This window comes from Anabrus simplex, chromosome 1 (genome assembly GCF_040414725.1).
Source record: "Anabrus simplex isolate iqAnaSimp1 chromosome 1, ASM4041472v1, whole genome shotgun sequence".
NCBI lineage: Eukaryota > Metazoa > Arthropoda > Insecta > Orthoptera > Tettigoniidae > Anabrus > Anabrus simplex.
Window position 1 is genome coordinate 801027623 of NC_090265.1, and position 16881 is coordinate 801044503.

At 40.7% G+C, this 16881-nt stretch overlaps 1 protein-coding gene across 1 annotated transcript in view; it reads left to right on the forward strand.

Moving 5' to 3' along the window:
• Positions 1–16881, forward strand: part of LOC136873672 (synaptotagmin-15-like) — a 137265-nt gene that overhangs the window by 77940 nt on the left and 42444 nt on the right. Inside the window, exons 6-7 of the mRNA XM_068224953.1 lie at positions 9519–9612; positions 14537–14698. Coding sequence (XP_068081054.1) covers positions 9519–9612; positions 14537–14698 — 256 coding nt within the window. The remainder of the gene's footprint in view (positions 1–9518; positions 9613–14536; positions 14699–16881) is intronic.

The following is a 16881-nucleotide window of genomic DNA, read 5'->3' on the forward strand; positions in this document are numbered from 1 at the left end:
TATAAAAGAACCAGCTCGTCGGTGTACGCTATTAGATGATATTGTACTATGTAGCAATAATAGAGAACAGCTCTAGAGGAAAGTGGTCTTAAAATCAGCCGGAATAAGCCTTGGATGAACTGGGAATGAAACTGTTCGGATGGATGGAAACAGGCTCCAGGCAAGGAACAGTTTCGAATACTATGTTAATCTAGATCTAGAAATTACCCGCCGAATTCAGGGTGCCTCGTCTAACTGGAAAAGGTTACCCGGTGTCCTCTGTGACAGTAGATTAAACATGCGAACAAATGGGAGAACCTTTTAATGTGTGGTGAGACCTGCAATGCGTTATGGTGCAGAAACTTGACCAACAGTGCAGCCACAGTGCAAGCGACTGGAAGTGTCTAAAATGAAGATGCTGAGATGGATATGAGGGGTACGAGGAAAGTCCGTATCCAGGACACCATTATACGAGGCAACGTCAAAACGACTGAAATAAATAGAAAGGTCCAAGAAAGACGATTGCTCTGGTATGGCCAGATTATGCTTAGGGAAGATAAATTATGTGGGAAGGAGAATTCTTGGCATGGAGGTGGACGGTAGAGCAGAGGAAGATGGAAGGATTGTGTGCGGGATGATCATAGGGAAAAGAATTTAAGAGAAAATGCTATTCGAGACAGAGGGAAATGGAAAGGACTTGTTAGAAACTTCGACACCGCATGAACGGGAAAATGCGAAGAAGAATAATAATAATAAGAAGAAGTGTTGTATGAGAGGTTTCCAATTGGAGAGCAAACCATTCGCCCGATAAGTAATATTCCACAAGTAATTATAATATTCATTCCTCAGAAGTTCATCTAGAAACATCATTATTTTATTCAGTAAGAAGTCAACCCAAGTCAAGGTGGGGAAATATAATATGAATCTTGGCATTGTAGCCTACTGCTTTACTGATAAATCATTAGAATGATTTAACCCTAGAACTGTGGACCGTCTTTCTGGAATATGGTGGGTGCACTGTTTCGTCAAGTTCGATCGTCTTTCTGAGAGACGGTGTCATTCTTCCGCCGTAGATTTATAACCGGCCACCACTAATATAAATATCGGATCAAAACTGATACTTTTATCTTCACTTCTTAAAATCTTTGAAAATTTTTTAAGCAACGGTCTGGATAAGTTTATTTAGCTGTAGAAGTGAAAGTACTTTAGTATGTACTTTGATCAAGATGGCAGCCCGCTTTGTTGACGGTTCTGAAATCAAGGGTTTGTTTTCGAAGATCTTAGTGACAGTACTGATGGTGAGAGTGGTCACTGTGTTAATTCTGACGAGGAAATTATTCCTGAATGTACTGAAAGTAACAGCGAAGTACAAGGTACTCGGAAGTGATGGGAAATTCCAATAACCGGAATGAGTTTCAAGTCGGTGCAGGATATGTTATTATTGGCAGTACATCAATATTTGAAGTAACCAGTGAAGGGATAAGTGTGAACTGTTGATATTTGAGTAGATTCTTACAAGGACTTGGATTACAACACAAAGAAGAAAGAAACTGACCTAAGATAACCTGTAGGCTAGAAATTCGTGAAAAGATCTGAAAATCCGTTTCGAGAAAAATGCATTTTTGTTAGCATTCGAAATGAAAAGTGAAGAACTGTGGGAGAATATGTAAGAACATACTTGAGTGTTTCAAAATATAATGTTTTAGGAATATTTGTTATCTGTCGGAAATGTTTACCTTAGAGGAAAATATTTCAACAATTCCCTTTGTTAAAAAAATATAAATATATTTTACGATAGAAATAGTGACAATGTTTTCTTATTATTTCTGTTATCTTCATATAGATCAGTCTTTCAGCTTTATATTGGTGTATAATGTGGATTTATTAGGATTAATATGTTATTACAGGCTTGATTTATTTCCATGGTTCATATTGAGAAAAATAACTTCAGCATTAGACAAATACACTTGCAGCAGTTCTATGGCTAAAAAGATATACGTATCTACTGTCCTCCGTCAAGTGAGGCTGAAAAACACGATTTCTTCATATAATTTCCCGATTTAATATCAAGATCATTTCATAAGAACTGTCTAAAATACTTTCGAAAAGAACTGTCCATTTTCAGATGTTCAAAGTTAAAATTTTCATGAGAATATTAATATCTTGTGCACGTGTCTTCTCAAAATTCAATGATTCCTGCCTAAGTAATTTCGAATGCTTTAATTGCTGTAAATGATTGCGGAGAAGAATTAGACCATCAGGTTCGAAATTTGTAGTAGCCTACTTAGCAGATGAAAAATATAAATTTTAATCACTATATAACGAAGGATTCATAATGTTTTCTCGCAATAACTTACAGCTATGGAAAACCTCCATCAACTTTATTTTGGAAATATTCTGGAATCTAAAAAAATGAAAGATGTTCAGGAAGTCATAAGCGGTTTAAAAAAGGTCATTATTTGCAAACTAGTGGGGTGAAAGTTTGCATCAAATGAGAGATTTTTACGTGCTAGTGATTATTATCTTTCAGAGCATGTTGAAAGCTCCTGTAACCAGTTGAACGAAATACTTTCGATATTTGGTTCATTACGCTTTTCTTCAATTTTCTTTTCAGTTTATTTCCTTGTGTGGGCCACACGCATCCCTTGATTAGAAACATACTCTTTATAAATTGCCCTAACTTTAATAATTCTTTTACCGAGCTCGATAGCTGCAGTGTCCGACTCGTTGGCTGAATGGTCAGCGTACTGGCCTTCGGTTCAGAGGGTCCTGGGTTCGATTTTCGGCTGGGTCGGGGATTTTAACCTTAATTGGTTAATTCCAATGGCCCGGGGGCTGGGTGTGTGTGGCGTATTGAACATTATAAATCATCCTAGGTAGGACCCTCATTTTCACAGAAATGCAGGTCACCTAATAGGCCGTCTACTAGAAAAGACCTGCACCAGGCATCTCCGGAGGCCATACGCCATTATTATTATTATTATTATTATTATTATTATTATTATTATTATTATTATTATTACTATTATTATTATAGCTGCAGTCGCTTAAGTGCGGCCAATATCCAGTATTCGGGAGATAGTGGGTTCGAGCCCCACTGTCGGCAGCCCTGAAGATGGTTTTCCGTGGTTTCCCATTTTCACACCAGGCAAATGCTGGGGCTGTACCTTAATTAAGGCCACGGCCACTTCCCTCCAACTCCTAGCTCTTCCCTCTCCCGTCGTCGCCGCAAGACCTATCTGTGTCGGTGCGACGTTAAACCACTAGCAAAAAAAAAAAAATCTTTTTCTTCCCGGGTATATTGGGAGAATTGTTGTATTCTTGATGAATTCAATGTTTATGTTTCTGTTGCCCATCGAAGTCGGCGACCCTCCACATTCAGTTGAAAGGCAGTCTTTGCAACTGAGGTTTCAGTGCTACGGAGTGCATGCCCATACCATTACAGACGTGCTTTACGCATTTTCTCTGTGATTGGGGCAACCTTGAATTGCTTCCGCACATCGTTCCTGTTATGGTCCAGTGCACGATTTCACACACTTTTTGTCCCTGAGGCCCCTGAGAATATCGTTTGCATATCATGTACCCCTTAGCCACAGAAGACAATGCTACATTCAGTGAACAACAACAAAGAAATTGTAATGATACCATGTATGATTTTATTCGTGTGATTTAGGACAAATGTAGGCCTGTTAACGTTATTTGAAAATTTAACTTCATTTTCATAAAAATACTTTACAAATGCAGAGAAATTATAAAACTATGTCCGGATCTGGAAACTTACTTGAGAAAATTCCCTTGTTGCGTTTGTTGGGTCAATGGGACGGATGGTGCTGTTTTCCAAAGACCAGGCGTTCTACAAGCGTAGTCACTGGAACCGAAAATCAGCCTCTGAATTAGCTGTGTATCTGTATCTCGTTTTCATTTGTGTGAGAGCAGAAAAAGTGCACTCACACAGATATGCTGTCATGAAAGGCATTAAACGCAATATTGCCTTTCTAGGTTATAGAGGATATCACGGACCCAAAAGACGATCAGAGACGTGGGGTTGTAGAACATTCACGGAACTTCCTGGAGTAAACATGCATCTGCATCTGATTCTCCACCCATATCTCACTTCAATTTATTTTTCACTCTCCCTCTGCCAAGAATCTTTGGTTAGTTGATCTTCCTCAAGACAGGGCAGTTAATATTCAGTTTCTCAGAAGGGATTTCAGATCCACGAGATGTTCTCAACCAGAGACGGAAAATATGGTCTGAGTGTGGATACTAGCAATTCCAAGTGTCTCACAATTGAACCACTTACAATGCCTTGTAGTACCACATTTCTTCTTTTTCCGCTGCTGACTTGTACCATCTATCGGCCAATTTAAGGGTTACGTATACTGTAGGACGTAAATTATACAACAGTCAAGACATACTTCGTAAATTCAGTATAATAGTCTACGAATTGTGTGCCTACAATAAAATTTCACTCTTCAAATACATTATGATTACTTTATTATATTTGTCCGACTCGTTGGCTGAATGGTCAGCGTACTGGCCTTCGGTTCAGAGGGTCCCGGGTTCGATTCCCGGCCGGGTCGGGGATTTTAACCATCGTTGGTTAATTCCAATGGCCCGGGGGCTGGGTGTTTGTGCTGTCCCCAACATCCCTGCAACTCACACACCACACACAACACCATCCTCCACCACAATAACACGCAGTTGCCTACACATGGCAGATGCCGCCCACCCTCATCGGAGGGTCTGCCTTACAAGGGCTGCACTCGGCTAGAAATAGCCACACGAAATTATTATACTTTATTATTGCGGACCTCTTGGATTATCGCCGCGGCCCCCAAGGGATCGAGGACCAGACATTGAGAATTTCTGGTCTGGTGTAATCAAGCCACTGGTCCACGGCAGTATCTTCATTTCTATTGCATGAAGTACCTGTTCATGCTTCGATCTTGTAGGCCAGCGTTGAGCTCCGTAAAGGATTGCTGTGCCTTAGACTTTACATGTTAGATTCATTGGAATGTCGTTGTTGCACAGGACTTGGTGCCATTTCATCTTGACATCTGGAGTCGTATTGTAGTCCGAAGTGATGCATGACCATAGCAATATGAACTGCATCATTTTATCAGGCTCAACAGGCAGTGTTCGTACCAACAGATTGGTCACTACATTCCAGATTTCATTTCATCCTTAAATCTTCGAGAAGCATCGTCCACTATTCACGGTACTAATTTATCGCAGGAGAAAATTACTTTAAAATGGCTATGTTTAGACAATGTTACATGATTGTACAATTACAAGAATATGTTAATATTCTCTTCTTAAGATTACAGGAGAAAATCACCAAAAGGTATTAGATCTTTTCAAAATGTGTCTCCTTAACATAAAAGTGGTTACAAACAATACAATAAAATACAATTAAAAGTGCAAACATGAATAAAATCATGTTTTATCCAATCTTCTCCTGTAAATATTGTGTGTGAGTTCATTCATGGTGTTAATATTGCTTTTATTTTAAATATCCTAACAGTTTGAACCCTATTTCGCATGAGTATTATACCCTACAGTGCGAAATAAACGGATCAAACACATGAAACAATAGTGGGTTATATAACTTACCTGCTTACCTGTCCATAAAACAAATTACACCAGCAGAGCTGCAACCGGCGAATGGGCATTTCGGGTTCTTGTGACGAGAGTATAATTGGATAGGGATATTACTCTAATAATCTAATTTCGTAAATGAGGAACTCTGTAGTATTTAGCTATTTAATTGGCAAAGCATAGTCAGTTCATATATCTTTGTTGTAACAATACTTCTTTACAATATTACACACCCGTGGTGCGAAGATAAAATGCCATAAACGGCTTACATTTATAAATTACAAGGATAAAAATAAAAACGATGTCGACGTGCTGACAGATGGATGAATGAACCAACTAGAAAGTCGGTGAACCTCACCATTGGACCTACAAAATAAAACATGGTGCTGGGATTAGGGACGTTTCGCAGAAATAAATTTACTATTAAGGTTCTCTTATATTTGGGAGATATTTACATACAAACAGAAACACTAAACTCTATAAAAGACAACTAAAATAAAACCGAACACTGAAGATACTTGTTGCCCGATTTCATATAAAAATCATAGGGATGTGAACTCACATCCTCTGGGTAAACTTCATAATTACCAGACCATCTAATAATTAATATCGAATCTACTAGTATACAAAGATAACACATATTATATACACATAAATGTGAACCAGCAAGAAGAAAGAAAAAATCTCTGTCAAACAAATACATCTCTTCTGAAAGGAGAAGAAACGAGCTACTGCATGCTTTTTAAAAATGGCTGTCACCCCTAGGGGCGATAATTGTGCCAATGACCTGAAGTCGTCAGGAGGGCGAGGAACTCTCAGACACACACAAAATAATAGTAAACAGAGGCTAACACCGACCATGCCCCGGCTGCTTTCTTTGTCTCCAAACTACACAAGAGCGTTACACTTCCATCTTATCTTGACATGCATATGAGCCTCTGCACAACTTATTACGACAAGTAAGGAATCAATTCTCATTCTACATATCTGGCTCTTTTATCAGACCACCTCGATGTCTAATTCATTTCATACAAAGTACTATACTGTACTATTCTCATAAAATCACGACACTGTATACATATGGCGTAACCAGACACCCTCCAGACCCATGGTTCGACTCTATATCTTTGGCAGTGTGAAACATGGTCGAGATTTTGATAACATTGCTTACACTGTGGTTTTAATTTCTCAGCAGAATTTAATCAAATGAAAACATGCAAATAAATCATGCCCAGGCAACATGCACATTCTACGTTACACTGATCTTTCTATCCTTCCTGATAAGAGAGAGTGATAAGCTTTCCAAAATGATCCTTACTTACAACAAAATTTAACCTGAAGACGAAACAGTAGGGAATATTCTGATCTAACGCTAAAATAAACAACCTCAAGTAACTCCTAGCTTTCTTCTCATCCACAAAATAATATAACGCACCCTACTATTCCCTAAATAATGTCTTACATTAAGAACATTAATGATTTAAAAGCCATCTTGATAAATAGCCTGATGGCCTATGATCAAGTCGTATTCTAATTGCCAAGAAGGCTCAACTACTAATATTTACATACTTAATTACCAAATTTCTGCGTAACTGTCGCGAATCCTACCACATGCTTACAAGTCTGGTTCACTTATCTCATATTCGGTGACCTTCTCCTGCCTCCTTCAGAACTCGGCTCTGCCATTTCAGACAAGCATGGTGACGATGTCGACCTGGGACGATCCTCTTGTTCGAATCAGCGTAGGTGGCTCCATTCTGAAGGTGTATTCCCGAAGACCAGCTTGAAGATTTCTTGCACTCGGCCTCGAACTCGTTACGACACTTAATGGAATGAGATGTTAAGTTAATAACCCGCACAGCACAGTCGTTATACAGACGCCCTTTCCTGCATATTCTAGGCAAGTTTGAAACGTACTGAATTTAAGACCTCTTTAATATAATGTTAACAATGAAACCCGCACTGGGGCGTGTCTAGGTTTATTTATACATGAGTTCATAGCCTATTCGTTGAGTTAAACTGATTATTCTAACTCAACTACACACGTGCGTTCTTCTGGAATACAGAAATAATTTCATTTAGCAGATTACAGTCTATTGACGATATAAATCCTACTACGAGCTGACCCGTACCACATCTGTGACGAAGTCTATGCCATAGGCAAAGTTTCAAATCCAATAATTACACGTTCATGACCACACTACGGCGAATCAAATCTCATTTCACCTGAAAACTATTATTCACATATCTACAGTTCAAATGAAATTATCGCAAACACTCCATAAGTAATCTTAGTCTTTGTTTTAGACAATGGTTTATGGCGCAATAACACAGACAGACCCGCGACACGCACCAGCAGCAACCTTACCGTCGAATGAGATGCCTCCCTGACAATCTCTCATCTCTTATAGTGAGCAAAAAGCGAAGCCACGCCGTGTGAATTCCCACCAAACACTCTTGAGTTTGGTATGCAGCCACCCACGGTGGTTAGATTAATAGGAAGTTATCAATCTCGTTACTTATTAATGGCGTTAAACATATCATTAGGTTCCTAAAATTCTGGAGATAATTTTCGTCATTTTATTATACTCGAAAACCCTCAGATAGAGGAAATATCACGCGATTCCTGTGACGTGGTGAACATGACTATTCCCGCTTTAAATGTTGTTAAGGTGAGATGGTACTTCCCAAAACAAAATTCTTATCTCTCTTTCCTTTTCCAACATATCTTCTGTTCCACTCATGCATGGTCACACCCTTCCTCGGGAATCATTCCCAAGATCCCGCATTCTATACTACATCACGCCCTTATACTTAGCATCATGTTGCGCAATATTACAATTGCGTTAGATATCGTCTATTAAGTAATGAACAGAATGGTTCAGTATATTGGGGTTACAGTTTTGATCAGTTTTATTTTTAATTATTGGTCCTTGACACAAAATTAGGAAAGTGAATTATTGAAGATATGGTGAATGAACTTAAGGAACTGTTTGTAGCAGCAGAATTTCCTAATCAGGCTGTATAATGGCTTTGAAAGTTCCACATTATAAATGTTTAGGTAACAAGTTCGCATCTTTTCCTTTCAAACACGGCACAGTCGAACAGTAAATCGTCCAGCGTTTATGAAGATCCACAAAAGAACAAGTAATCGCCTGCAATGCTAATTTTAAGGCGGTCGAAGTAGCACTTACATTTTCCATGGCCGAAGATAAACTGAGTGAGCATGAATTCGGCCGATAATGTTTTGCATTGGAGTCGGCTATATATGTCGGGGAAAAGTAATTAATATTAGTTAATATTAAGTTGATTTGGTGACCATTATGGTCAAAATTATAGATACTAACTCTTGTTTGTTACTATAAATACAGGACTAATAAATTCCTGCTTCTTGCTTTGAGTGAATATTGCAGTTACCTTCGGCTGAGGTGCTCCTTAGTTGGATTACTTGCCGTGATGGGAATATCAGACGCATCTGATTCTTTCTTCTAGATAAGGTGTTTGTGTAAATCTTAGATCACACCTTTTGATTTAAACACAACACACTATGCAGGCAATAATGACAAACACACGTTCTATTTAGGTTCACCTCTTCATATAGAGATGTCATTACGAAGGACATTCGGCCGTAAAACTTGGCCGTGTCTATGACCTTTAGATGCAAATTGCACTACCCACAACATCAAGATATGGGAAAAAGCAATGGAAATTGAAGGAAGATAATAAATACAGGTCTCATTACTGTCATTATAGAATACTATATTCCATTGATGAGAATAAAAAAATATTAATCATTACACACATAAAATAAATAAAAACCTCAATATTTCCCGAGAATGAATATTACCCATTGTCTCTTACAGCACCGTTTATCAATGTATTCGTTTGACATTCCTGAAGCATGTTTTACTGCTAATGACTGCTGAATTTGTTCCCAGGTTGCACCTTATCCCTGATGTAAGGAGACAACTACAATCCCGCCAGAAGAGAAAGACGTGCAACCCTTATTTCGACGAGACTTTCGTCTTTCAGGTAATAACGCAATAATCCAATAGTTCGAGGGTAAGTCAAAATGAATTTTCCCTAGTTTATTTCCCGCTATCTAAGGAGCGTAGCTCGCTTGGCACTGTGATATTTACAAAACACTAATTACCGATTTATTGGTTACGGGAGTAGTTCACGTGGAACCTGACAACATTCACAGGAAGATCGTGTCTGTGTAAGGAAAGAACGAGATGTATGTCAAACAAGTGTGAAATGGCGCCGTTAATTTGATTCGAATGACTGTCAAGAACGAAGAGGGGTGTGGTCATCTATCAACATGAGACGAATTCGTCAGTATTATTGATGAAATAAAATGGCGTATAGCTTTTAGTGCCGGGATATGTCCGAGGATTTCGGCTCGCCAGGTGCAGGTCTTTTGATTTGACGCCCGTAGGCGATCTGCGCGTCGTGATGAGGATGAAATGATGAAGGCGACACATACACCCAGTCCCCGTGCCACCAATTATGGATAAAATTCCAGACCCTGTCTGAAATCGAACCCGGAACCCCTGTGACCAAAGGCCAGCACGCTAACCATTTAGGCATGAAGCCGGACAGTGTTATTGATGGAATGGTACGAGAGAAGGAACGTATAGGGATGAATGAGTTTGGGGTGTTCAAGTAATAGGAAGCCGTTTTCTGATGTCATTGTATGCTGACAAACGCTTGAATAACTTAGGTGGTATCGAAAAATAAAGGCGTGATACCGAAATAAGGCAATTTTATTTATCCTGAGTTATCTATATTTATTCACGTGTAAAACATTAGGAAATCGTACCTTTTGATTTGAACTTGTAGCAAGGTTACTATTTAACCCTTTGACGCCGACCTCTATTTCTTCGCAAGCTGCCTATCTCCATGCTTGGTGTAGACTTCATTTTGTTCTAGCTTGAAACGGTTAAAAGCTGTTGAGATGGAAACGATATATTTTTCAAGGCAAAGTTTCTGCCTTTCTTCCTCAACTTCACACCAGGAAAATTCCCGGGCTGTACCTCAAATAAGGCCACGGTCGCTTCCTTCGCACTCCTAGCGCTTTCCTGTGTCGGTGCTACGTAATGCAGATTGCAAGAAAATCTCCTTCCGCTTGAGAGCGTATTATAGACTTAAATTTCTGCTGCAATCTAGAGGATGTATGTACCACCAACTCCCAACGCCTTCTTACGATTAGTTATTACTTGACTCGCTGTCACTTTGAGATACCATATTGCGTGGCGCGGAAGTATAGCACGATGCAGTTTGAATGAAAGTAAAGTAATTAATTTTGAATAATTCAGACGATAACAGCACTCCATCAGACTGAACTGAGCGATGTGAGAGCTAGCGCATAGCATAAGGAATGAGAGTGGATGGTGCGCAAGAACAAATACTGGACGAAGAAACACGCCAAAATACGCACTCTCTTTCTCATGAACTGATGGTCTCACTTTTTTTTTGCTAGGGGCTTTAGGTCGCACCGACACAGATAGGTCTTATGGCGACGATGGGATAGGAAAGGCCTAGGAGTTGGAAGGAAGCGGCCGTGGCCTTAATTAAGATACAGCCCCAGCATTTGCCTGGTGTGAAAATGGGAAACCACGGAAAACCATCTTCAGGGCTGCTGATAGTGGGATTCGAACCTACTATCTCCCGGATGCAAGCTCACAGCCGCGCGCCTCTACGCGCACGGCCAACTCGCCCGGTGATGGTCGCATTAACCAGGCATTTGTGATAAATACATTTTTGAAGTAGTATTTCCAAATCTTAAGCTCAAAGTTCCTGAGTCAACGATTACCATAGTTTTTATCGTGTTATGGAACAACGCATGCACCGAGCTCGGTATCTGCAGTCGCTTAAGTGCAGTCACTATCCAGTATACGGGAGATAGTGGGTTCGAAGCCCACTGGTGGAAGCCCTGAAAATGATTTTCCGTGGTTTTCTATTTTCATACCATGCCAATGCTGTGTCTGTACCTTAATTAAGGCCACGGCCGCTTCCTTCCCACTCCTAGGCTTTTCTCACCCCATCGCCGCCATAAAACCTATCTGTGTCGGTGCGACGTATAACAATTTGTAAAAAAAGGAAAACTTTCTATTGGAAACGGTTGAAAATTAATTGGACCCAAACTGTTGTAAAAACGATTTTTTCGCTAGTTTTTGGGGTGACGCGAGAATGGGGAAGTGACAGGATTAGGATGGTAGCATCCATTGCCTTAATTAAGGTACAGCCCCGGTGTTTGCCTGGTATGAAAATGGGAAACCACGGAAAACCATTTTCTGGTCTGCCTTCGGTGTGGCTTGAACGCACCATCTCCTGAATGCAAGATCACAGCTTGGTGATCGAAACTTCACGGCGAACTCGCTCTTAAAGCAATCTTTGAATTTTCTGACTGTTCACGCCTGAATTACCTCCGTCCACTGCATGTAGTTCGGCACTGAAATATTCCGCGTCACTAAGGAGTAAATTAAGGAGCAAATTCTTCTTCTTTTCTTCTTTCGTTACTGCTCTGTAGGACCACGGGTAGCTTTGTCATGGTTTGGGTTTTCTTCTTCTCCTCTCAGTACCTCTTCATCATTTCTTTCCTTCTCTCCCGTAAGGAGCACATTTATTTGACTTACTTGACATATTTCCTTTAATTCCAGGTGGAACCTAGGGCCTCGACGAAATTTCTCCAACTTATTCCATCTGTCGCCAATGCTTTCACCTCCTTCCATGTCTTGTTAATTCCAGCAATCTCCCTATTTATGGTTCTCTTCCAGGCAATCATCGGTCTGCCTTGCCTGCGACTACGTTGTAGATTCCAGCTCAATGCCTGCCTTGTGATACTTTCTTGTGATCTTTCTAGGGTGTGCCTAATCCATCTCCATTTTCTTTTCATTAACTGTACCTGTATGGGATTTTGACTTGTGGCCTCCCAGAGGTCTTTGTTTGAGATTGTCTTTGGCCATCATATTCTTATAATGTACCTCAAACAATGATTTATAAAAGTCTGTAACCTTATGGTAATGTCTATGGTCCCTTTCCAGGTCTCACATCCATACAGTAACACAGATTTAACATCTGAGTTGAACATCCTCATCTTCGTTTTTATACGGATGTGAGGGATCTCCATATTTGTTGTAACTGTGCAAAAGCTCCTTTGGTTTTACTTATACGGCTCATCACATCTCTAAAAGCACCTCCATCCTGGCTTACCATTCTTCCTAAGTAGCAAAATTCCTCTACCCTTTCTATATCCATTCAATCTAGAGCCATGCTAGAAATGTTTACGATGGTTTATGCGCATTTCCTTACTCCTTACAGCCACGTCACTGCCCCCCCCCCATAACAGCTCTCTGTAAACAAATAGATATTACTTTTCTGAAAAATCCCTCGCAGGTAACATTCACCTCAACCCTTTCAACCGCTGAACTACTGTTCCGCTCAAAGAGGTCGAGCTGTGTCCTTTACCCTCTTGCAACAACAGCATCATATCAAATTGGCTTCATTATTCGTTCTGCTCGGCTATGGAATTAACTATCAACACAGACAAAAGAACTACCTACTGATTTTTTTAAAGAGGTAAATAGAATGTATATGCATATATTTATATATCGAACTCTTCTGTACATAAAATAATGTTCACTATGTGTCGGAGGACGGATGAAAGTTTATGTGAACCTGAGTGAGTGAGACTGCATGTGGATATGAATGAGCCAGTCCAGCTGAAGTATATGTGGAGATTCACGCGCCCGCGCGTGTTCGTGTGTAGAATTACTCCAATGTTTAACAGGCCCTGTGAGTATTATGTCTATGTGAATATCGCCGACTTGTTTCATATTGTGTTAGTTTACTTGAGAACATATGTGTTATTATTAGTTGAACTACAGGAAGAAAACTGTCAGCCCCGCTTCCTCCTTTACTATCCAACTCGCTTCTAGGCAGCCCTTTGAGGTACGGGTTGTTAACCTGTAGAACGGCAAAATAATATGAGTACCATTCAAAAAGAAATGAGTTGGTAGCTATAAAATGAAAACCGCTGAAAGGATCGTAAAGAAGAAGGTGCTAAGAGCGATGTGGTCCTAAAATCGCCGCTGGAGGGACGTGGGTGAACACCACTTGACGACAGAGTGAGCACGCGCACGCGTTCATCGTCCACTGCACCCAGTCGTGCTGAAACGGAGGCTTCAAAAGGGATGTACAGTAGAGCATTTCCTGGCAGCAGAAGGAGTGAGGGGAACGGAAATTCATCGAAGAGTGGCACAAATGTCCATTCCAAGTGTCAAGACGTGGCACAAAGGATTCAGGGAAGGTCGTTGGCCGAGGATGCACGGTCTGTAACGCCACACCGCATTGGCGATGTCATTGTCCAGCAGGTGGATGACCTCATTTTGCAATACCGGCGAGTTATGGTAGCAGCTATTGCCGCAGAGGTCGGAGTGAGCGTCGGAACGGTTGACGCAATCATTGACGACAGATTGAAATTTCTCTAAAATTGCGCCCAATGGGTGCCTCACAGTATTCAACCAGCATATGAAGCATGTCAAATGGACCTTTCTTTCGAACATCTGCCCTATGTCAAGAAAGGGTATGAGTTCCTGTCAGGAGTGGTCGCTGGAAACGAGACGTTGTGTCATCACTTCGAACCCCAGTCAAAACGACGAAGTCTACAATGGAAGAAGCAGTGTCACCGCGGCCCAAAAACTCCAAGGTGAGGTAAAGAAGGCTCTGAAAGGTAAACGATATACCTTCGACGATGACGTCAAACAGTACGTTCGGAAATGGTTCACAACGCAGCCCCAGGAATTTTACGAGACGGCCATTCACCGCCTTGTGTCGCAGTGAGACAAGTGCCACAGGAATACCGGGACCTTTGTAATAACGGTACAGGTTCTCATTTTATAGTTCCGGCTCGTTTCTTTTTGAATTACTCTTATACTATGTTCCCTTGTTTCAGGTGCCGTCCAAGGAGTTGAGGGACCACATTCTGAAATTAACAGTTTCAGACGCTGGTCGAACTAAACGACGCTCCGTCATTGGCCATGTATCCTTGCCTTTGCGGGAATTGGTCACAGATGAAATAAGCGAGCAACAGCTATTCAAGAAAGACCTGGTAAAGGTAAGCAGCTAACTTCATTCCTGATATCATGCTAAAGTGTGTAAGTAAACGTTCTGGGTTATTTAATGTACACTTGCCATGGTCGTAGACAAGAAGAGGAGAGGTAACTGGGGGTTAGAACATCCCCTTGGTATTTTTACAATAATAAAATAAAAATAAATTGTCAATGAACTTCTTCTTCCTCTTCTTCGTCTGTTTACCCTCCAGGGTTGGTTTCTCTCTCCTCGGACTCAGCGAGAGATCCCAACTCTACCTCCTCAAGGGCAGTGTCCTGGAGCTTGAGATATTGGGTCGGTGGGATACAATTGGGGAGGGCATCCTCACCTGCGATGCTGAACAGGGTCCTTGTGGAGGGGGGGGGGTGGACAGGTTATAAGGGATAGAAACGTTTGAGTTTGAGTGATACCTTTAAACGTGGGAAAGATCACAATATGGAGATAAATCTGGAATTCAACAGGACAAGTTGGGTCAAATATTCGTTTATAGGAAAGGGTGTTAGGGATTGGAATAACTTACCCAGGCAAATGTTCAATAAATTTCCAATTTCTTTGTAATCATTTTAGAAAATTCTAAGAAAACAGACAGGGAATCTGCCACATTGGTGACTGCCCTAAATGCAGATCAGTAGTGATTGATTGATTACAAGGCAGAGGGAAGGAAGTGGTCGTGGCCTTAAGTTAGGTACCATCCCGGCATTTTCCTGGAGGAGAAGTGGGAAACGACGTAAAAACACTTCCAGGATGGCTGAGGAGGGAATCGAATCCCTCCCCTCTGCTGAGTTGACCTCCCGAGGCTGAGTGGACCCCGTTTCAGCTCGTACCACTTTCCAAATTTCGTTGTAGAGCAGGGAAACGAGCCCAGGCCTCCCGGGATAGCAGCTAATCACAGTAACCACTACACCACAGAGGCGGACACTGACAATAAACAATAAACTAAATAAACATTCAGAGACATAATTATAGAACTAACAGATCTGTAATTTACTTGTATAAGAGTCTTCATACATGCAACAAAACAGTGTTTCCAAAAATAATGTGCGGAATTCACTTGATTTTTTCATCCATGTCAGAGAACCGTGTTTTCCAAACTAGCAATTTTTTTTACAAAGAAACGAACAAGTTAACATCATCAAGCTATGGGTTCTAAATAGTTTCATAGGTGACCAAATAATGCACATTAGCATTGCCTCTATATGTGCGAGGATGTTAAAGTTTGTTTGTGCAATGGGACGAGATTGAATCTATGGAAGCTAGACGAAAACGCCGTTCATGCAGAAATGCATACGGAATCAGCTTCAAGAAGAAAGTGATTTATTCCAAGAATAGATTTAGCACATGTGAATCTGGTATACCATTCGTTCTTAAAAGAGAAAATTTCCTCGAAATTTACCCTTCTCTGTCATAATGAATAATTCACCAGGATAAACTTTGAATAAATCTCCCCACTCCAGTTTTTTGGAAAGTTATATGTAAGTTTCTCAAGAGCACGCAGAACCATACACATAAAAGTACAACTCCGGGCTGTTGGTAGATTTACTGACTCGTAATATAACTCCTGTGGGGCTAAATTCCAGCAGGTCAGCGTCCCGTAAAACGGTAAAAAATGTAGATGGTGGGACGTAAACCCAATAACATTATTATATTACCACTGCGAGCTACAAATGCTCTCACTATTATTTGCGAGGTAATTATACAATAGACCTACCTGTTTTTATTCCATTCCAATGCCGTATAAAACTTGGAATATGCAACTCTTATTCATAAGGTATAGTAATAGACCATCTAGAATTCCTAATTACTTTATAGATAGTGATTTCGGCTGTCGAAGGCAGGCTCATGTACTAGTTCTTTATAAATTATCAGAGCCTCTATGGCTCACGCGGTAACGTGCCGGCCTCTCACGGCTGGGTTCTCTAGTTCAAATCCCGGTCACTCCGTGTAAGGCTTGTACTGAAGAACGCGGAGTTTGGACAGGTTTTTCTTCGGGTAAGCCGGTTTTCTCTGTCATCTTTAATTCGAGAAACTCACTCCAAAGATCATTTCATTTCATCTGTCAGTCATTAATCATTGCCCCAGAGGAGTGCGACATTCTTCGGCAGCGGGCACAATTCCTATCCTCGCCGCTAGGTGGGTGCTTCACTCCATTCCTGACCCAATCGAATGACTGGAAATAGGCTGTGAATT